The 23487-nt window shown below is 41.8% G+C and overlaps 1 protein-coding gene across 1 annotated transcript in view; it reads left to right on the top strand.

The window, feature by feature from the left end:
* USP8 (ubiquitin specific peptidase 8) overlaps positions 1-23487 on the top strand; it is a 42790-nt gene that overhangs the window by 4968 nt on the left and 14335 nt on the right. The window contains exons 3-14 of the mRNA XM_066592648.1: positions 1478-1622; positions 2926-3011; positions 4584-4698; positions 6612-6663; positions 7674-7827; positions 9897-10059; positions 11711-11858; positions 16121-16329; positions 20058-20477; positions 21767-21844; positions 21981-22055; positions 22859-23112. Of these exons, the coding sequence (XP_066448745.1) occupies positions 1478-1622; positions 2926-3011; positions 4584-4698; positions 6612-6663; positions 7674-7827; positions 9897-10059; positions 11711-11858; positions 16121-16329; positions 20058-20477; positions 21767-21844; positions 21981-22055; positions 22859-23112 (1899 nt within the window). The remainder of the gene's footprint in view (positions 1-1477; positions 1623-2925; positions 3012-4583; positions 4699-6611; positions 6664-7673; positions 7828-9896; positions 10060-11710; positions 11859-16120; positions 16330-20057; positions 20478-21766; positions 21845-21980; positions 22056-22858; positions 23113-23487) is intronic.

Raw genomic sequence — 23487 nt, 5'->3', positions numbered from 1 at the left:
AGCATTTTGGGAACAACAAACACAGCACAAGCTGAGTGTGCTGCAGAGCAGACTGCAGAGAAGGAGTTCACCTTTAATATTGGGCATGGAGACGACCACAGAAAGCACTACCACCAATAGCCCAGTGAGTGTGGTTTTTACCTGCTGCCCATAGACACATGCCACTGACAAGTCAGTGCATATGCCAGCACTACACAGAACACCTGGGAGTAGGAAACCTATTTTCTTCTCTGCATGGTAAAGAAATAACAACCGCTGGCGTTCGGATTAAAAGGAGGGTTCGGTTCTGGACTGGTGCTAGGCTTAGGCCCCCTGTCCACGGGCATGATTTCGCCGGCGGTAAATCGCCAGCGAATCACGCCGTCTGAAGCTTTCCACAGCGTTGCTATGGAAAGCGCGGGCCCTGTGTCCACGAGCAGAGACGCACTGTGATTCCCCGCTCGCGCCCGGCAATTCGCTGCATACTGCGAATTGGCACGATTCTCCGGTGGACATCCGTCTGCCGGCCCCTGCTCCCGGGCGGCGGCTCCTGCAGCGGAGATCCGCTGCTGGATACTGCAACGCCTGTGGACAGGGGGCCTTAGTTAGGGGTAATACGGTTCTGGAGCCTCATGTCGGAAAGCCCCTTTTAATAATTGAAATAAGAGAACTGTAAGGCCCCGTGCACACTGCAGAGCCAGACTACGCATGTGGAATCTGGCTCTGCCAGCAGCGGTGTCTGCTTTTCCCGCAATGTGATTGTGGAAGGGCCACAGATCGGGCGGTTTCCATTGACTTCATTGGAAGCAATCCACGAAAAAATGAAGCATGCTCCGATTTTTTTTTTTTCTCCTTTTGTGGGAACCTGCAATTGGTTTCCTCAAATGTGCAGGAAGAATTGATTTTCCATAGCATGCTGTGTGCGCTGTTTGCTGCGAATCCGCGGTGTGGACGCCCGACACGGATTCTGCAGCAAATATCCGTCCGTGGGCCTAAGGGCTCCCAGCCACTTGCGTTTTTTTTACGCGAATGCCAATAGGACTTTCTAATGTTAAAAACGCATTGCACAAAAATCGCAAAACACAAACTTGCGATGCATTTTTAACATTAGAAAGTCACACTGACACAAGTGTGTGGGAGCCCTGACCCAATCTTTTATTCTGTCCAAATGGGTCATGCGGGATATTAAGCTGAGCTGCACACCTCTCGGGCCTCTTCAAAGTACCATATTTTATATTACAATTCTTCTATTACATGGAGCTTCCTTGTCTTATTGTGCAGCTTCTATGAGTTACTTTTACCTCTCCCTTAATAAGTAACTGTAATACAGAGGTCAAGTAAAGGTTTTATAGCCCATTAAAGTGGGGATATGACTTCCGCTTATGAAGTTTTATTGCATGCTTACTGAATATATAGAACGCATTGCAGTGTTTTCATTCTTTAATCGCCTCTCAAACAATTCTATCGTGTTAATATACGCTATTTTCTTTTTATTAAGCTATGTCTCCGCTGCCTGCAAGATATTCCAGAAAGCAGAGGAAAGCAGACTTGACAGAGATGAAGAAAAAGCTTATGTCCTCTATATGAAATTTTTATTTGTGTTTGACCTTGTTAAAAAAAGGGCAGATTTCAAGCAAAATCAGGTACCATTTTAATTTTACAGAAATAATAGTTTATATCACAAGTTTGTATTTTACACAACACCGAGTAATGTACTATTGTTACACTCAAGAAAGACATCCAGGCCTCTCCTGAATTCTTTTAGCAAGTTTGCCATTACCACGTCCTCAGGCAGAGAGTTCCATAGTCTCGATGCTCTAAGGGCTCATGCCCACGGACGGAGCGGGATATGCCCGCACTGCGAGACTCTTCACGGGGTGAGCACATACCGCCTTATTACCCCCTTCCATAGGAGGACCAATGTAGTGCTGAGTGACTGTCTCTCTCATGACTCGCATGTACCACCTCATTACCCCCTCCATAGGAGGAGTAATGTAGCGCTAAGAGATGTTCTTCGGCATGACTAGCAGTTTCTACAGATTTGTACCTACTGCGTTTCCCTGAAAATAAGCCCTACCCAGATTTGCAGGGGATGGGGGGGGGGGTCTTGAAATATAATATCCCCTGAAAATAAGCCCTAGCTATAATAGGTTAAAAAAAAACAAACTCAATCTCCTCGCAGCCGGCATCTGTGTCCGCAGCTATGGTCTCTCCTGTGGTGCGGCAGGCTGTAATCCTCCCTGCTGTCATCTCTCTGGTAAATGGGGCTTTGAATTCCCACGCCTCCAGCAAGTAAGCGCCGTGATTGGATCGAGAGCCGTCCAATCGCAGCCCAGTCTTCACACTTCTTTCTACAGAATACATGTCCTCGCATCCTCTGCTGAGCGGTTTTCAGTTTCTCAAGTCCACATGCTCTGGCATGCTGACCACGCTTATTTTCAGAGCACCCACCCAGTTGTTTGTTTCTTGCTAGCACTGGTGGTGTTTTCTCAGCAAGTGTTCCTCAATCGGGCATGTGGTGTTGTGTTTTTTGGGTTTTTTTTTGTGGTCTGTATTGATCAATTTCAAGTGTCAATTGCTTCGCTCCTACTACTTATGTACAAACTGATTTAGCTCAGTGCCTAAAGGAGAGGTATAGCTGGTAAGAGGAACTAATGGCCCTTTTACACGGGGCGACAGTCGGCTAAGCGACTGCATAATCGCTAATGTCACGCCGTCGTCGAGCTATCAAACAGCCACAATTAGAGCTAGCTTTGTTCCATGGCCATTTGTAGTGGATGTCAGAGGATGAATGCGTTGATTCACATTGTATTAATAAGGGCAATGGACCATACTCTTAATACTCAATGCATCTATATCATTGCTACCGGTCACATATGGAACATTGTATATGTGCAACTATAGTGGTTATGTTCCCCTGCACTCAGGCTGTTTGTTTAATTCTAGGACTACTACAAATCGTTACTAGGACCTAGTACTATCGTAAAGTCACTTGAAGAAGCTGAAAAGCTTTCTAAAAGTCTTAAGAACCGGTAAGTGTGCTATAACTATTTAAATGGCTGACATCAAAAGTTGGTTAATGGAGATCAAAGTGATTAAAGGGGTACCCTCATTTTGAAGGTTTAAGGCATATCCACAGCTTATGCCATAAAAGTCTGACAGGTGTTGTTCTCACCTCTGGGACCTGCAAACAATTTGAGAACTGACCACCTTGGACGGCTGAACCATGCTGTTTCTTTACGAGTTATGGAAACAGCCTGGTACAGCCCACTTGGCTATTTCTGTTGGCTGCCATGGGCAGAAGAGATAAGAGGTATTATTGTATCTTGTCACCAACAGGAAGTACTGGTGGAGACAAGAGTGACAGGCCGGTTACGCCCCCTGTAGCTGATTGGCTGCATAGGTGGCTGGCGTGCAGGTCCTAGCAGGGCACTAAAGTTCTCCCACAGCGCCAATAGTGGGAGCACCGGTGGCAGCAGGACATGCAGAGGATCTTGAGGCAGCAGCGGCAGGGGAGAATAGCGGCAAGCCTGGGAGCGGCGGCACAACATCCACAAGCAGTGGCAACAGTCGGACCCCGGGGGCGTCAGGAGATGCAGAGGATGCACACCCTGCGGCGGCAGGAGAGGACAGCGGCAAGGCTGCGAGCAGTGGCGGCAGGAGAGGCACAGTGGTCTGTAATCCCCCAAGTGCAGCGGCAAGGCTCGGAGCAGCTGCGGTGCCGGCAGAAGACACAATGGCAGCGGGGCAAGCACAGCCGGAGCAGTAAGAGCTGATGCACTGCCTCAGTGCAGGGGGATTGCTGCAGGGTGGAGGTGCTGGTTACCAGTTGCCCAGTGAAGATTCTAGGACAACAGCTGCTCCGGAGAAACTCCTAGCAGCAGCGTCTGTATAGATTGTTGCCTTGGCCGCACGGGTAGGCTTAGGGTGAGTTTTCAGGTTAGGCTTACATTATTAACTCTAAATGCTTCCATGTTACCCCTGTAACATGCAAAAATTTACAGCTAATAATGTAAGCCTAGCACAAACCCTAACCCTGCAGCCCATGCAACAATTTATACACACGCTGCTGCTAGGACCCTACAGAAGTCACCCAATCGAGAGCTAGGGGTGTGACAGGGGCGTTCCTCCATCCAAGACCTGTCAAACCCCTAGCTTCCGGTGGTGACAAGATGCAATAATACCAAGATAAGAACCTCCTTTAACATGTACGGAAAATTTGCTAAGTACATTGCTAAGTGAAGTATGGAAACTTTCTTTTTTCATCCCAGATAGAAAATAAACTCAGAAGGATGAATCAAAACTATTTTTTTGTTGCCCATATGAACCAGGATGAAAGTGCAGCTTTCATTTTTCCAGTGGTGGTTGGGAAATGAAAGATGAGCTCTAATTGTTTGCTATAGACAAGGCCAGTTTTTCTCTCAGACTGTTTTAACATATTTGAGGATGTTGTGGACCTATACGTGACTGCACAAGTAAATGAGGGATAAATTACCGGGAGGAAAGGAGCCGCATGAGTGCTTTCAAATATAGTTTCATAATATGATGTATTGAACATAGCAATGTGTACAAATGATCATAAAACCCATCCTTATATCTACTAGGTATGAAGAAGCTGAAGTTAGAAAGCGGCTTGAAGAAAGGGACAAAGAAGAGCAGAAGAAAAAAGGACAGTCTCTTCCGAAAGAAGTTCCTGAAGTTTCTCAACAGACTGATAATGTAATAATACTTCTCATACGTTTACATGTAAATTGCACTTCTTGCAGGGGCGGTCACTTCGTGTCATGATACTCTGATGTTATTGAGGTTTAGCTTTTTCCTGATACGGATGCAGGAGCACACAATGTGTAGAGCAAAACTCTTATACCATTCTGTTGACTGAAGTAGAATCTGACTTCATATTTAGTTGTCATGTAGCACAGCTTGTGTAGAAAAATCCTGGCTGGGAGAGGGCAATGTCCCAGGGGTCAGATCCTCACCAATCAGAACATCGCACAACTCCTTTAACCCCTTCACTACCAAGGACATAAGGGTACGTCCTTGAGGGTTGGGGTATGTATGAAGAGAGGTCGCCCCGCGGGCGTCAGCTATTTATTATAGCTGACACCTGCGGGCAATAGCTGCAATTGGCCGATGGCAGCTATTAACCCTTTAAATCCCCCGATATTCCCCGTGGTGAGATCGGGGGAGCCGTGCAGGTGTGTGTCATGGCAGCCGGGGGCCTTATGAAAGGCCCAAGAACTGTCTTAGCAGACTACCTAACAAGCCATCCACATGGGGTGGCTTGATAGACTGCCTGTCAAAAAGTAGTATGGCTTAATGCTATAGCGTTACGTCATACTGCAGGAGCGATCAAAGCATCGCATGTTGTAGTCCCCCAGGGGGACTTGAGAAAAAAGTATAAATCAGAGCAATAAATTTTTATATATTGTAAAAAAAAATTTAAAAAGTTATAAAAGTTTAAATCACCCCTCTATCTATAATTAAAAAATCTAAATCCTAAAAAAAAATACATATTTGGTATCACCCCGTCCGTTAACGTCCGATCTATCAAAGTAGTGCATCATTTTCCCCGCACGGTTAACGTCATCCGAAATAAAAAATTAAGAATGCCAGAAATGCACTTTTTCAGTAACCCTGTCTCCCAGAAAAAACGCAATAAAAAGCAATCAAAAAGTCGTATGTATTCCGAATTAGTACTAACGTAGACTACAGGACATCCTGCAAAAAAATGAGCCCTCACACAACTACGTCTACAGAAAAATAAAAAAAGGTATTGCGCGCAGGAGATGGCAGAAAATAATTGAAAAAAATGAAATCTTTAAAAAAAATTGTACAGTAGAAAAACAACTATACAAGTTTAGTGTTGTTGTAATCGCACTGACCCATAGAATGAAGATATTTCATTTTTGTTGCAGTTTGTGCGCTGTAGAAACAAGACGCACCGAAAGATGGCGGAATGTCGTTTATTTTTTTTTTCATTTTACTCCACTTAAAATTTTTTTAAAGGTTTTTTTTTTTCAGTACATTATATGTTACAGTAAATGGCACCATTTAAAAGTACAACTCCCGCAAAAAACAAGCCCTCATACAGCTATATCGATGGATAAATAAAGCAGAATTTTTTTGAAGGAGGGTGGAAAAAACGAAAATGGAAAAACAAAAAGGGGCCGCGTCGTTAAGGGGGTTAAAGGGAGCCTGTCATGAGCTTTAAGTTCATGGACCAGTGTTTGATACTCACTTGACACCCCGTTCCAGCACTGTGTCCCCTCAGAGTGGCCCTGTGCACACGGACTATTTTCAGCCCGTTCTGTGTGCGTGATCTCCCATTCATCTCTATAGGAGAGTGTGCGTGCATCGCCCAATGCTGATGTGAAGATAGAGCCTTACACTTCTATAGGCTCTTTCTAATTGCCAGCTTTCTCTAACTCCGCTGCAGCAGCAATGGAGACTAGCTGTTGTATTTCCTATGCACAGAGAGATAGAGGAGCTCCCTTATCTCACATTGACTCAGAAGCAACAGCAGCATGGAGGACATTATCCAGAAGTACTGAGGAGTGCAGACGGGACTCGGAAGATCCAAAGGATAGTTTTAGATACTCATTACAGATTCTGTTTTATTCTCCCTTCAGATAAATGGTGATAAAAAAGATCCCTTTCCAAAGAACGAAGTTTCTTCAAATGGTAGGTTTACGTGTTTATGTAAACATCATATTTGTATTACACTAAATAACTTTTTTATATTATATATTTAAATAAGTTTGAGTTTTAATGTTGGGTGCAAACAGAATATAGAAAGTGTTATCTAATTTTGAAATAAAATTGCACATATGACACTGCAAAGCTCCACAATTACAATAGAGACTGCACAATGAGGCTTCTTGCTAACTATGGATGCCTAGGAGAGACTAAAGGCTTTTTCTGCTGCTGGAAGTTTAGACTTCCTTTCATAGTTTTTTTTTTTCCCTGTATTTTAAAATGTGTGTAAAAATTCATTTTTAATATGTATTTGTGTTTGTCATTTGTCTTTCGTGGTATTTTAAAAGTCCTATAGAGAAACACCAGAAAAAATGCCTTACTTGGCGCATGTTGCATTTTTATAAAAACTACACTAGGGCCACTCTCACAGACAGTGTCAGCAAAACGCTGTGATTTTATGGCCAGTTTCGGACACAGGTTACTGCATTCAACAGCAGTTTTTAACGCACCTCATCATTGTGATGGGTGGCGACGTGCGTTAAAAAGCGTGAAAACCCTTTTCTAACGCCGCGTTCCAGTACAGGTCTATGAGGCCCCATTAAAATCAATAGGAGTGTTCTGCGATTACCGCCACGTTCAAAACGCCATGGTAAAAAGAGCATGTGTGAGAGTGGCCTAAGCACCCGTAATCCGTTATTTAATTTAAATGCGCTTTCTAAAAGGCTGTATTTGCTGCAAAATAATGTCTTTTTTGGCACTCTATGTACAATTGTGACATATTTGACTATGGAAAACTATGACACTTAGTGTCAATGTGCCTCATATGGCCTTTCATTCTTATTAATGAGGAAAATGTTTATCAAGTGTGTAAAGTATCTCTACCAACCATGTAGCGTTAAACCACAATTATCTGTACAGCAGGGCCTGATTCTATTACTCACAGCTAACACTTTGCTGTTTTGTGATTTGCATTCAATGATTCTATTTAATTCCAGTGCCTAATGGATCTATAACTCCAGAAAAACTGTTTGTGATGATGAAGGACCAAGATATTAATGTTGTTATAATGGATGCACGCAAAGCAAAGGATTTTGAGGAATCTCATATTACTTCTTCTATAAATGTTCCCGAGGAGGCTGTATGTCCTGGGTATGTATGTGATAATGCATTTGTAAAGCCACCCTGATGGAATAGTTCCACGGTTTTGTTTAATTTTTAATAAAAACACCACAGCAAATTTTAGTGCATTTCCTTCAGTCACAGCCAGAAGTGGGTCCAGCACGTAGTAGTAGAAGGGTATGCGCGCACATTGCACAAATTCTCTGCATCAAAATCCACACGAAAATCCTCAGTGAAATCCACACATGCCTTCATTTTGGATTTTCACCAAGACTTCCTTCATTGCATAGCAGTGAATGAAATTTGCAGTGAAAATCTGCTGTTTGTCTGCATCAGGTAGCGCATGAAACGCCTGCAGCGTGACTAGATTCCACTGCGTACTTTATTCGACTTCCGAAGCTAAAATTCCACAATAATTCCGCAATGTGTGAACGCGCCCCAAGTCCGTCCTTTTATAGTTTCAATTCCTTTATAATCTACTTCTGCCTTTGGCTTACAAAAAAAAAACTATGTGAAAAACCTTTTTCTAAAAAAATGCTGCACGTTAAATCACACCAAAGAGGAAAGTTTATCTAAAAGTGTAAAAACGGAATGGCCATTTTTTTTTTTTTTTTAATTAGAAATATTGGCCCTTTCTTCTGCTTTCAGAACCATGGCAGTTCACTGTGGCATAGATTCCACTGGGTGTTGAACTTGTTCTGGATGAATGTTTTCCCATGCAAGTAGGAAAACCTCTTGCAGTTGATGCAGATTAGGGCCTGTTCACATGGGCATGTATGCGTACATTGCTGTGAGTCACATGCAGCGTTGTATGCATTACAGCCCATACGCTCTGCCGGCAAAGACCGCATAAGGGCTGCGATTGGCATTGCGCATGCTCGGGAATCTGACGTCACGGACATGCGCAGTGTGATGCATGTGTATGGACAGCGGTTCATATGCAGCCCATACAGAGAAATAGAGCATACTGCGCTTTTTTTGCCACTTTGGACGTAATAAGCCCCAGTCATAAAATTACCCATTGACTGTGTCAGTAGGTCTGTGTGTGCAGGTAAGAGGTGAGCTATATCCAATCACCCATTGTCAATAGATGTTAGGGTGGTCACACACACTAGAAATATGGCTGAAACTATCGATTCCTGTCACCAGCCAATCATCTGATGTACAAGTAAGATGAGGATCAGACAGTGGCATTTCTTCCCCCTCTACATAAAAAACACGTTATTCTTGGCCAGGTGTGTATGTAGGGGTCGCGAGAGGGAGCTTTCGGCTGAGCGCTTGTATATAATGTGTATGGATGTTCCAACTTAGCCACATATCCCCTATCAAATGGATAGGGGGGATAACTGTCTGATTGCTGAGGGTCTCCTGCAGTCCCTTACAAATGGGATGGTAGTACACACACGACTACTGCTCTAATCCTACACAAGGACTCTTACTCTTCATTCTTGTGATCGATGGGGGTCCTTCGGCGATCAGACATCAATCACCTCCTGTGGATAAGTGATAAGATGCTACGATGAGACAACCCATTTACGAATGCGGCAATTTTTTCTCTGAGAAATGAATTTGGCGCTATATTTTGGGGTACATACAGTATAACTTATTGACAGGTTTTTTAGGGGGGGTTGAGGCGAAGTGACCAAACGGACATTTCTGGCTTTATTTTTTTTTTATTCATTTATTTTAAAACCAGTGCATTAGTTTCACACTGAGTTGTTAAAATGGTAGTGATACCAATCCATAGGCACTGCGCAATTGCCCCTTCTCTCCATCAACCATTTATGTGCCCAATCTAAGTGGGCCATACCGCTGGATATAAGATATAGTCGGGCCTCTTAGGATCAGAGATGGGTATCTGCTATATTCCTGCTGCTGATCTCGTGGGTACAGTGTCTGTACCTGGAAGATCAGTGTGATGTATGTATGTCATAGGGCTCAATGTCACCCTTGTTCAAAACTAATATGCATGTAACGGAGCAGGAATGGGTTAATCTATTTCAGAACCGCTTTTTGCGTTGTTTTGTATATTTTTGTCTTATTGCAATGGTTTACAAGCTTGTTGTATTTTACTAATGAGTCAAATTTATTCCTTTCAGATATACAGCAACAAGAATTGAGAGCAGCCTTCCAGAAGCCTCAAAGCATTTATGGGACACCCGAGGTCATGCAGATTATATTATCTTGTTGGACTGGTTCAGTTCTGTCAATGACTTAAGAATCGGAACAACTCTTAATACCTTAAAAGATGCTCTTTGTAAGGTAACTTTAAAAAAGCACTCATTTAAACCCTTCAAGACACAGGATATACAGTTATGTTCAGGGTTTGTATGAAAGGGGATCAGGAGCCGATCCCTCTCCTTACAATGCGGGTGACGGCTGCTTTTCACAGCTGACATGCATCGGCAACAGCCACAATCAGCGCTAACACTGACTGCAGCTGTTAACCCTGTAAATGCCGCTGTCATTCCCCATTTTGTTTCTCCCCCACACCAACGCCCAGTTTTAAAAAATCGTAACTCCTTTATTTATCCATCGACGTCTTTTGCGGGACGAGGTGTATTTTTCAATGATACTATTTAAAGGGGTTGTCCCGCGAAAGCAAGTGGGTCTATACACTTCTGTATGGCCATATTAATGCACTTTGTAATGTACATTGTGCATTAATTATGAGCCATACAGAAGTTATAAGAAGTTATTCACTTACCTGCTCCGTTGCTAGCGTCTTCGTTTCCATGGAGCCGTCTAATTTTCAGCGTCTAATCGCCAAATTAGACGCGCTTGCGCAGTCCGGGTCTTCTTCTTTTCTCAATGGGGCCGCTCGTGCAGGATGCCGACTCCGTGTAGCTCCGCCCCGTCACGTGCCGATTCCAGCCAATCAGGAGGCTGGAATCGGCAATGGACCGCACAGAAGAGCTGCGGTCCACCAAGGGAGAAGATCCCGGCGGCCATCTTCAACCGGTAAGTAAGAAGTCACCGGAGCGCGGGGATTCAGGTAAGCGCTGTGCGGATTTTTTTTTAGGTCCCTGCATCGGGTTTGTCTCGCGCCGAACGGGGGGGGGGGGGCTGTTGAAAAAAAAAAAAAAAAACGTTTTGGCACGGGACAACCCCTCTAATGTACTATGTAATGTACTGAAAAACTTTTTTAAAATTCTAGTAGCGATACCAAACTTATAGTGGTTTTTTTGCTTTGTTTTTTTGTTGTACTACTTGTATTTGTTTTTTCAATTATTTTATGCTGCCATCTTCTGAGCACAATAACGTTTTTATTTTTCCGTCAACTTAGTTGTGCGAGGGCTTATATTTTTGCAGGACATCCTGTAGTTTGCGTTACTACAATTTTGGAATACATGCAACTTTTTGATCGCTTTTTATAGCATTTTTTTCTTGGTGACCAAAAAGCGCATTTCGGGCGTTCTTGGTTTTTGTTTTTTTTCGGACGACGTTCACTATGGGGTAACTTTTTACTTATTAATTTTTTTTAATAATTAGTAAAACTTTATTGATCTTATTTTTACTTTAGAGGACCACAACTAGCGATGCTTTGATCGCTCCTGCAGTATGATGTATTGCTATAGCATTACATCATTCTGCGATCTGACAAGCAGTCTATCAAGCCACCCCACGGGCATGGCTTGACAGGCATTCTGCCATGACAGCAGAATGATCTTTTTGTCTGATTCATATGTGGATGGATGGATATAATTGTTGACTCCCTTTTTCCTACTGAACTGCATAACCAGAACATTTGAACACGCATTCAGAATTGATCATAGCACGCAGTGGTAGTGATGTAATTATCCTTCATCATGCTGGTTATGTTTTTGGAGGCCCTTGAGGTTTCCATATGATTCTAGAGGACGTAAATGTAGGTAAGCTTCATATTATTATATCTGCGTATTATATTTTATAGTGGGAAACTAAGACTATCCTGAAAAGTGAGCCTTTAGTATTGGATGGTGGCTATGAAAATTGGCTCTTTTGCTATCCAATGTACACAACAAATGGGAAAGTATCTGTGCCTAGAAGAAACAAAGATGAAAACGCCGTCCAGTCATCATGTAAGTGCATGGTTTGTTCTCAAAGGTGTTCAATACTATATGTATTTGTGTTTTAGAAAGTGGAAGGACAACCCAAGATGTTATGTGAAGAATAGATCATTTTGATGGATCTTTTCATTTTTAGTGTAGCCATATATAATAAGATTATCATTATTGTCAATGTTGCCATTCAGAGGAAACCTGTCCGACATTCTGAGCACTTTAAGCCATGTACAACTGCCGAACAATAAACTAGGGTTCTTTTCAAATCCTATCTTATGTTGCCTGGAGCCAGTATACCTTTTAACATTTCTTGTGCTGCATGCAAATAGCATCCTAACAGTCCGTGAGTGGGCCCAGACCGTCTTTGTTGCTCTTGTGTCGTTGATTAACCCAGACCCAGTCTGTCTGAGGGACGTGGATAACGTCTCCAGTGTAATCAACAGGGCGATCCTAATCTTGCCCATCTCTGCAGTGTTAAGGCCCATTTACACGGAGCGATGATCGCTCAAACGACAGTTTGAGTGACAGCTTTGAGCGATCATTTTGCATGAACTATTAAGTAGCTACCCAGCTACTTAATAGCAATTTAGTGTGCAAATGAAGCCTATAGCTGAATGCAGTTAATAGCCCGGGGGCTCTTATCTGCGTTCAGTTCCTTTGTTCTCAGACGGAAACAATGCTATCAGCACTACCCGTAGAGAGCTTCTGATAAGGCTGATCAACGATTTTTAGTTTGGCCTGAATTTAATGATCAGCTAGCAGTGCCCGATGGCCGTGTGTTTAGACACGCTGATGACCGCTCAAACGATCGCTTTCTAGCGATTTTTTTTTTTGACCAATCATCACTCCGTGTAAATGAGCCTTAAAGGAGATGTCCCGCGCCGAAACGGGTTTTTTTTTTTTTTAAACCCCCCCCCCCGTTCGGCGCGAGACAACCCCGATGCAGGGGTTAAAAAAACCACCCGCACAGCGCTTACCTGAATCCCGGCGGTCCGGCGTCTTCATACTCACCTTCTGAAGATGGCCGCCGGGATCCTCTGCCTCCGTGGACCGCAGCTCTTCTGTGCGGTCCACTGCCGATTCCAGCCTCCTGATTGGCTGGAATCGGCACGTGACGGGGCGGAGCTACACGGAGCCGCTCTCTGGCACGAGCGGCTCCATAGAAGACTGCAGAAGACCCGGACTGCGCAAGCGCGGCTAATTTGGCCATCGGAGGCCAAAAATTAGTCGGCTCCATGGGAACGAGGACGCTAGCAACGGAGCAGGTAAGTAAAAAACTTTTTATAACTTCTGTATGGCTCATAATTAATGCACAATGTATATTACAAAGTGCATTATTATGGCCATACAGAAGTGTATAGACCCACTTGCTGCCTCGGGACATCTCCTTTAAGTCGTATTTGCCCATAATGGGCAATAATGATCTGCATATGTGCTGGTCTGCTGTCTTGTGGTGCATGCTAGAGTTTGGATCGTCCTGTGGATGATGTAGGAGACGTCATTCAAGTCACTCAGCCAGAGAGGGACTGGGTTATCAAGCCAAGTGCGAGTGGCAGAGGTGGTCTAGTCCTACCCATAAGACTGCTCAGATGCTACTTTCATGCAGTATGAAAAATGTTAAGTCTGTTTTTCAAGGTATACCAGCTGCAGACAACATTGCTCTGGAAAGAGCTCTCCTTTATTTTCTGCAGCTGTTCTGTTCTGCAGCCGCTCTGTTTCCTTTTAACTTGCATAATAATTTGGAACACAGTATAAATATTAATAGAATCTCCGTAACAATAAAAACTATTTTTTACATTGTTGAAGTCCCATAATTTTTTTTTATTTTTTCATGAACAGAGCTCTGTAGTTTTTATTTTTACCATTTTGGGGTATGCACAGCATTTTTGACCTGGTTTTTATTCTGTGCAGAATAAATGGTGTGTTCAATGTAATGTACAGGTCGTTACAAATATGATGATACCAAATATGTGTGATTTAAAAATAAAGAAATAAATTTTTTTTTATACAAACGAGGAAAGTGGTTTATTCTATTTTTTTATTTTTTGTTTTACCTGTTTTTTACTATTTATTTTTATGTCCCATAAAAGCTATGACGATGTATTACTTCTGAACTGCAATTGCATTATCACTTACAATAGCCATCATAGGCTATGGCAGCCGAGACACCAGTGTCTGGCGTTCCCATCAGCCCACAGCAATGACATCGCAGAGTGTTGATGACATGAGGAAGCATGCTTCTTCTGTGATCCCTTTGCATGCCACGATGTACATTGATTGTGCCATGCAGTGGGTTAACAGCAGGGATCGCTGTTGTCATTGGTCCCTGCAGTGGGAGGCCGACTATCAATCACAGGTTGCTCCCGCTGCGGAATGGTGCGGGCTCACTTCTGAGGCTGCGCCATTCACAGGACGTTAGTTTACATCCTATTGCGTTACATTCTATGCGCCAAGGATGTAAATTTGTGTTCTGTATTGTTAAGGTGTTAAACTAATGACTCATTTACATGGGTGTATTGTCACCATGTATTTCCTGTGCGTAACACTTGGTGAAAGAAGGCAAGGAAAGTCTATGGACTTTCATTCACACCAAAGTGTGGACTGTGAATAAACCCTGCATATGATACGCAGAAGAAATAAAGCGCAGCATGCTCAATTTTTCTGTGTATCATACCCACAACAACCCACTGCTGACGCTAACCTAAATACTCATCCAGTAATCCAAGGTAATGCATTATATAATTTAAAAAAATAAACTATAAATTTTAAAACTTTTTTTTTTATTTTCTCTACTTTTTTGTACATAAAAAAAAAATTTAAACCTTTCAGTGAAAAAAAAAAGTTAATAACTAGAACTATATGTGACAAAAAAAAACTCCAGCAAAAATAGTTTTGACAGGTCAGGCAAAGCAAACAGGGCCACAATCGCTAGTGTCTGTTTCTTTAAGAACTGAAATCCTTATATATACAAGCTGGATTGCGCTATTCCATTTTTTTTTTAAAAATTGAAACCTTACGGAATCAACAGGGGAGAAGCTTTCCGTTTACTTTTTATTTAACCCCTTAATACTATAGGACATACAGTACCATCCTGCAGCTTCGGGGTATGTATACAAGGGCGGGTGCTGGCTGTTTCTTGCAGCAGGCATTCGTCCACAACAGCTCCGATAAGCCGCACAGCACATCATAACTGTTAACCCTTTAAATGCTGCTTTCCATTCTGACAGCAGCATTTAAACCCCCGACCGATGTTCCGGGGTCATGTACGCCGTGACAAGATCGCTCATTGCTGTGCAAGTGTCATGACAGGCCCAAGAGCTGTCCTAGCAGTATGCCTATGACATGCCTTGATATATTGCCTGCCAGATCGCGGCATAATATAATGCTATGGCATTACCTCATACTGCAGGAGTGATCAAACCATTGCAAGTTCTTGTCCCCTCAGGGGACTAAAAGAAAAAAGTAAAAAGAAGTTTAAAAAAGTCTTACTAATTATAAAAAAAAATTAAAAGGTAATAAAAGTAAAAAAAACAAAACCTTTTGCCATATTTGTAATAAAGAAATCGAAATAATAAAACAAAGCACGTATATGGTATCACTGTGTCCGTAAAAGTCCAATCTATCAAAGTAAAACGTTATTTACCCTGCATGGTGAACAACGTCAGAAGAAAAAAAAATACCGCCAGAGTTGCGCTTCTTTGGTCAATCCACCTCCCAGAAAAAATGTAATGAAAGAGGATCAAAAAGTTGTATGTACTCCAGAATGGTACAGAAACTACAGGACATCTCGCAAAAAATGAGCCCTTGCACAGCTATGTCGACAGAAAACTAAAGTTATGGCTGTCGGAAGACGGCGGTAGAAAATGTGTGGCGGTGGCGATTGCAACCCCCCGCCCCACAGCGCACCCGAGTACTTTTCACCCGAGTAGTGAAGTACTCGAAAATCACGGTGCTCGATTGCGAAATCGCCCTTACCGAGTACGTTCGCTCATCTCTAGTTCTGGTTTCTTCAAAAGGGGGGAGGAAAAAACGAAAATTGGGGGAGGGTCCAAAGGGCCGCGTCATTAAGGGTTTAAAAATTCTATTGAAATCACTGGTAGTAAAAATTAATTCCTTCTCTCTACTCCAAAAAATAGAACAGAGAGACGGAAAGCCAAAATGCGGATTAAATGCCAGTGCGAATCCACCATTTTATTTAGTCTATGTTAATAACTGTCTTTGGCTTTTTTTTTTTTTGCATATATTATAGATTCAATTGTCTTGTTTTCTCTTCCTTTTAGTGGATTTTAGCTATCCTTCTCTGGAAGAGCCACCAGCTCCTCCACCTGTTGTTGAAATCAAACCTTCTCCAGTGCACACAGCAGATGTACAGGATGGAGAAAGAAAAGTCATTAATGCAGAAACCGTAGAAGAACCTGTCCGAATAATTCAGAAGACAGAGCCTGCAGCCCCAGTGCAGCCATCAGAGCCAACCAAGCTTATCCCACAGGCAAGTCAATTCATACAATAAAAATTCCAATAGGTCCTCTACCACAATAACAATACATTATGTTGTTAAAAGCCCATTTAGATGCAAAGACAATTTTTCAAACTATTGAAAGATTGACAGTTTTAGCGATCTATTTGCATAAAGTGTTAATGAACACTAATGTCCATTAACACTTTATCAGCTTAATTTGCATGTAAAATGGCTTCACAGGAGCGGTTTGCAGAGCACAGAATGTGATATGAGCTCTGTACACAGCTCTATTGTTCTCACACGGGATGTCAGCAGAATACAGTGTAATCTCTGACTCCCGTGGAGACAAATAAATTATAAGGAGGCGCCTTGATGCTTTTTACTATATCATGTTATATCATCTTAACATGAAAAGAAAACAGAATAGAGTGTTTAACTCACCTGGTGTCTAGCGAGAATACCTTGCAAAAGGTATCTCGCTGACACCACAATCCAAGTCCGCTTGTAAGATAGGTCTTTAATCCATCCAACCTCCGTCGGAGAGCAGCCGGACAATCCAGATAAGCTGCACCGGGTAACCGGAGCTTAATTCAGGCAAACCACAGGAAAGAAAAAACGGCTGTCGGCGCTCCTAGGGATATCAGACTCTGATCCAGGATAATCAATTCCTTTTTTATTGGAAACACATACGAGGATCTTCGAGCAACGCGTTTCAGTAGATACAACTACCTTTCTCAAGCTCTACACAACTACAACTGACACACAACATAAATAGACATTAGTATAATCACGGGATTAACACAGCTAATTATCACGTAGCTGCTTAATTAAGAAGGGGGCGTGATAGTAACCTCCCAGGTAACCCTATACGTAGTCCAGATAACACACTAGGAACGCCCTTTAGCGATCCGTGTACATCAATGAAACTTTATTTGGATCGCTACGGGACAGCAATCTCTCTCCAATGTGTGTGGACACCCGCTTTGTGCTAGGTTTTAAACATTAAAATTTTTCATTAAACATCCTCATAGTAGCATTATTCACAAGATAAAACTAATAAACTTTGCATAAATAAATTATCTGCAAACGACTTCATTTATCTTCCGAAACAGTATAAATAAATAAACATATGTTGCATATAATAGGCACTTCAACCTCAACACCGCTAATAACTTTTAACATTCATATTATATTGTATAAATAATGTATATAAAATATAAAAAAAAAATTTATATATAAAATACAAATAAATTTTTTGTAAAAGATCTTTTTATATAAGAGAATATTATACATACTTATATTAAATATTACCTATCATGTAAAACTAAACTAATTAATTTCACCCCCATAGCCTATGCAAAATTATATAGAAATTTCATAAATATTATAAATATTATAAAAATTATAAACAATATATGTCCTCTATGTTTAGTAGTAATAATAGTCTTTATATAAAACCAAATTAATTTTTCCAGAAAAGATTAAATTTAGCTACCCACCCACAACTAATTAACATTAGGATCACATATTATATATCTCAAGCAAAAATTAATTTTACTAGTTAGTCATATTTTTTCTAGTACTTCATTTAAGCCATAAGGGCATAACGTATTTAATCTATGGATCCAAAACATTTCACGTTTCCTCAGTTCACTAATGGAGTCGGTTACTATATGTTCTATTGGGGTAACGGTCATTTTTTAAAAATCAGCATTATGTACATCATTAAAATGTCGAGATACGCTATGTGTGCGTAAATTCTTCTTAATATTCAATCTATGATTGTTTATTTTTGTTTTTAGTTTATTTTTCGTACGACCGATGTATCTAAATCTACACGGACATTCAATTAGATATATCACTCTGGTCGTATCACAAGACAACTGCTGATTAATCAAAAATTTTTTATCTTTATCACTCTCATCATAAAGGATTTCTGTTCTTTTATTTGTAATTACCTTGCAACATTTACATTTTGTGTGTCGGTCTTTATGCACTCCGGATAATGCAGTACGGTTATGTTTATATTGGATCGGTTTTTTATCTGGGTTTGATGGGGATATGATGTTCTGTATCGTTCTATTTCTCTTAAAAATTAATACAGGGTTTTTTTCAAGATCCCTAGATAAATATGGATCTTGGAATAAAAGGGGCCAATGCTTTTTGACTCCCGTGGAGAACGCCCTTTTAGACACAACGAGAATCGCTCAAAGCCGTCTTTTGAGCGATTCTCATTCTGTCTAAATGCTGGACACTGTGCAGTTTTCATGCACAAGTCGTTCATTGCTGAATTGTAGCTTGCTAGAATTGAGCGATCAGCTGTTATCAGCAGAGCAGGCTGTTATCAGCTGGCTGCGCTGATAAGATTCTCTGTGTCTGTGTCCTACTGTGAATTCACAGCAGGGGGACACCAGCAGTCAGAGCGGAGAAGAATACAGCTGTTTGTGCAAAACAGCTGTATTCTTCTATTAGAGGCCCCGGCAGTGTCCCGCTGCGCTTGCATATTCTACAGTAGCTACTTAAGGCTGATTTAGACACAACGATTCTCGCTCAAAAATCGCTCGAAAGGCATCTTTTGAGCGATAATCGTTGTGCCTAAACCATGCTTTAGGTACTATAAAGTATGCAAAGATGATCGCTGAAGACTATCTTTTAGGCGACTTTTGAGCGATCATCTGTCAGTGTTAATGGGGCTTTACGAATACAAATTGTCTAATTATCTTATCAGAAATGCTTCCTTCAGTAGTGGGAGCTGTGAGATGCAGGACAGTGGTTTTGCCTCCGCTATGATCACGACTACCTTCCGCCCCATTTACACACTCATGATCGCTCAAAATTTGACAGTTTTGCGATCATTTTGCATTAGCTTCTAATGGGCTAATCAGGCCATTACTAGCTAACTAGCTTAATTTGCATGTATTTAGAAAACAGCAGGTGGTCTGCTCTTTAAATACATTGCTATTGTTCTCCAGCACCACAGGAGCTGAAAGAATGTTATCAGCGCTGCCCATGAAGAACTCTGTGTGCTGTCCCTCTTATCAGGGACGACGGATTTTAAGTTGAGCTGAACTCAGCGATTGACAAAAAGTGCATGGTAAGTGCACGATGGGCACAAATTTACACACAACGATTATCGCTCAAAAGATGGCTGCTGAGCGAATTTTAAGCGATAATCGGTGTGTGTATAAGGGCCTTTCCATGCTACAATAAAGGTTACTAATGGCCCTTCTACACAGGACAACTGTCGGGTAAACGACTGCACGAGGGCTGATGTCACCGCTAAGGTCTTTAGTATTCGTACAGAGCGTATAGACTGACAGATTTCTTCTCTGGACCGCAGGCTTCTCGCTCAGCGTTTCAACTTCTAAAATGAAGTGCTAAGCGGGTAGCGTTTACACGGAATGAGAAGCCAGCGATAATGACTTGTGAAGGAATTATGAGCAATTTTTGCATTTACACTGCACGATTATGACACAAATTTGTTCATTTGAACTAATTGTGAGCAATAATCGTTTCGTGTAAATGGACCATAACCCTCTTCATTATGTGTGCATTCAGTAGTAAGCGGCAGGTTTGTGGGGAACTCGGGAGAAATGTAAGTTTAAATTTTCACCCTGGAACTTCGATACTATGCACCCTATTACTTTAGTTTATGCGGCTCAACTGAGGTTCGAGTCCCTTTTAACATTGCATATACAAGTGGTTTTTTTCTGCTCCTTTTCTAATGTGCCATTGCCTTTTATATATGTAACGTGTAGTTTGATCGCACAAAGAAGCCAGCTGTTAAAATTGGTGACAATCCCAAAAAAACGAAGACTGAAGTAAAAGAAAACAGTTCAGCGCAAACTGGTAAAATTATTCCTGATCGTTCCACAAAGCCATCGTTAGACACCAAACTTTCCAAAGTAGAGATCCATTCTTCACCGGATAGAAAAATACCGGAGAAACACCAAGATCATAAAGAGAACACAGACAAAGAAGAAATCAAAAGTGCTAGTACCCAAGAAGAAAAAGAAATGAATCGGGTCAACATCCAAGAATCTGGCTCCGATTCTCCTCAGAAAAAAGATCCAGAAAAAAAAGTTGCGATTGATAAAGAAAATAAAGAAATAAAAAAAGCTGACTCGGAGCAAAATGAGAGAAAGAAAGAAGTGACCGCGTCTGCTGTTCCTAAGAAGGTACATTTATTTAGTTCATATGTCTTTATGATCTGGTTTTCAGGTGAAGTGAGCTGTAAACTAAATAGACTGTCTGGTTCAGAAGAGTCATTTCTTTAAATACCTTTACATTTCCCTTCACACTTCAGTTGTTCTATTATATCTTCATTCGGATCACCGATAATTGCCGATTGGGCTTGTCATTGTCTCGATTTACAAGTCTAGGTGCTGCCCAACAATTAGCCGAGATCTACAGGTAGTTACAGCAGATCCACCACAACCCTTATCAGGCTTTTAATATTTTCAAAGGAAAACCTTCATTTTGGACATTCTTCAATTAGGCAAAGCAAAGAATGACTTCAAAGAGCTCCTCTCTCTGGTGGACACAACATGTGCTCTATACAACCAAGACATTAATTTCTATGGGTATTGTGCAGTGTTTTATTTTCCCTGTAGGAGAGTTTATCACATGTTGCCAGGTTCCCCACAGATTAGGCCATGTTCACACTGCTTTCGGATGAACACCCTCAGTGGATGCGTCAGGAAAACTCTATGAACCTATGCTGAACATAGCCATAGACTTTCATTCACCCATTGGAGGCCACAATAGTGTACTTTTGGGTCCATCAAGGCTGTAGGTGTATGACATGCCTCACCACACAATTTAGATGTGGAGTAGTACAGTGTCTCAAAGTTCGCCTACACATACGGAGGACTTTCGCTCTGCCGGCAGAGACCGGGTATCAGCAGGGTATGCACTGCACATGTCCGGGGATGTGATGTCACAGACTTTCACAGTGTTTCTTTTTTTTTCAAGTTTCCCGCTCTGTTCAGAACAGGGATGCGTTTCAAAACGTGGCCCTCTCGCACTGCCTGTGTAGGGGCAACATTATGATACAGAGCCCATAGCAGGACTCTGTACCATACGTAGAGGAGTAGAGCACAGCATGCTGCGATTTATTTTACTGCCGTTTTGGAAACACTGTCTACACGTGGTGTGCATGGAGGTATGAAAGTCCATTGATTTTCATTGCTACATTCACCGCGTATCATAGCTTTGTTCATACCCTTAATTCCTGTTTGTTCATTTCCATGTTAGCACGGCAACATAAAATTGAATGTTGGATTTTGAGAAGGCCAGAGAAATACAGCAAATGTCCTCTGGTGTAAGTGCAAAAAGCCAAATGTTGGTCAACCCTCTCTAGGGTCAAATGTGGTCTGTGATTGATCCAAGTTTACCATGCAGATATGTAGTATTGAGAACTCCATGTATTATGTTTTGATAATGTACACTGTACTTTGTTTTGCAGCATGAAGTGGATAAAGGGCCTCAAGACGATAAAGCGGATACAATTACAAAAGAGGTTGCTGAAGATGATAAACCTAAAGTGAGTATTTTGGCCTTCAGTTTACTGTGGAATCATAAGCTTTTTCCAGAGAGTTTATATAAATGAACGGAAATGTAAAGATGTAAATTGTTTGCTGCAAATGGTAAAGCATTTTTATCTTTGTCTTTTGTTTCAGAGAGAGCCTTTAATGCGAGCTCGAAGTGAAGAGATGGGTAGAACAGTACCAGGAATGCCTGAAGGTTGGGTTAAGGTAATTAGCATTTTAAAATGCCACATACAAACATTCACACACATTCTTAACTATTCTTAGCTCAGAAAAAGGCTCAGTAGAAAATCAAGCTGTTGTAAAATATATATCTTAAAGGGGTTTTGTCATTAAAAAAAAATAATTCTATAGTCTCCTATTCCTCCCAAGGCTGACTCCTTACCGCATCTTCTCCCTGATCTTCTCCAGTCCCCCCTCAGTAATGACCCCCCCCCCAACCCATATACTTGCCTCCTTCCTGCTGTCAGCGCCACTCCTCCTCTTCTCGCGCTGATTCCTGGATGCATACGGACATCAGTGTGTGCAGCCTGGGACGCTTCCTCCCCGAGTCCTCTCCTGCAGAACTGAAGAGCAGTGGACTCAGGGGAGGAGGATCCTGGCTGCACACTGACGTCAGTGTGCGCCGGGATCAGCGGTAATAGCGCAATTACCAGCGGGGAGCTGCGGCACCCCAGCTGGTAATCGCTGCAGTGATGAGCGGCGTCGGCGGGCCACATAACACAAGGCAGCGGGCCGGATTCGGCCCGCGGGCCTTGTGTTCGACACGTGCTCTAATCTGTGATCTCTGCCGTTTAACCTTATGGAATTAGCGCAGTCAATTCTTAGCACAATATTCAAAAGGAGAACATATCGGAGAATGCTCTTTGAGCCCGCACACAGGGAATCTGCCGTGATTGAGATTTATACTTAATGTGAAGATGATCATTAGGATTATCTGAATATAAAGAAATCGCGTAAATATATTTAAAAAAATTCCGATTAAACTAATTTATTTCACCCACTTACAGTTTCTTGAGCCTGTAACTGGTACTTACCGCTATTATCATTCACCAACGCACACGGTTCACATGTATCCACCTGAAATGGCTCCGTCATCTGCTCCATCAGCTACTCCAATTCAAAAAGTGAAGCCTCAGGCACATTCAGATGTGGACAAGGAGCAAACAAAGTTGAAACGATCGTATTCTTCACCGGATTTAACCCAGGCTATTAAAGATGAGGAAAAGAGGAAACTAACACCAATAATCAACCGTGAAAATAAGTAAGTTTCATCTGTGTAATTGGAACATTAAATTATAGCCCAAATTATGTTTGCACCATGTATGTGCCCAGGTCCCCTTCATAGATATCACATAAATAGAGGGATGATTAAGTTTTATCACAATGTGTTTTTTGCTACAAGTAAAAATTAAATCTGAAACATCACTGTCTAAACCCGAAGATTGTTTTACCGATGACTGAAACAATTCAAAGCAATTCAGCCTTACTATAGCCTAGTAAGGAACTCCATCATTGCATAATGCTAAAGAAATGTAACATTCATATCTTCCATCCATATACTGTATGTGTATTTCATGGACAAGAATCGGACTTGCAGTGTACACTGACTGGGGGGATTGGACAGCATATAAACGGG

The sequence above is a fragment of the Eleutherodactylus coqui genome, chromosome 2 (genome assembly GCF_035609145.1).
Source record: "Eleutherodactylus coqui strain aEleCoq1 chromosome 2, aEleCoq1.hap1, whole genome shotgun sequence".
Lineage (NCBI taxonomy): Eukaryota > Metazoa > Chordata > Amphibia > Anura > Eleutherodactylidae > Eleutherodactylus > Eleutherodactylus coqui.
The sequence above is the reverse complement of the archived record's forward strand: the minus strand, read 5'-3'. Positions and strand labels throughout refer to the sequence as shown.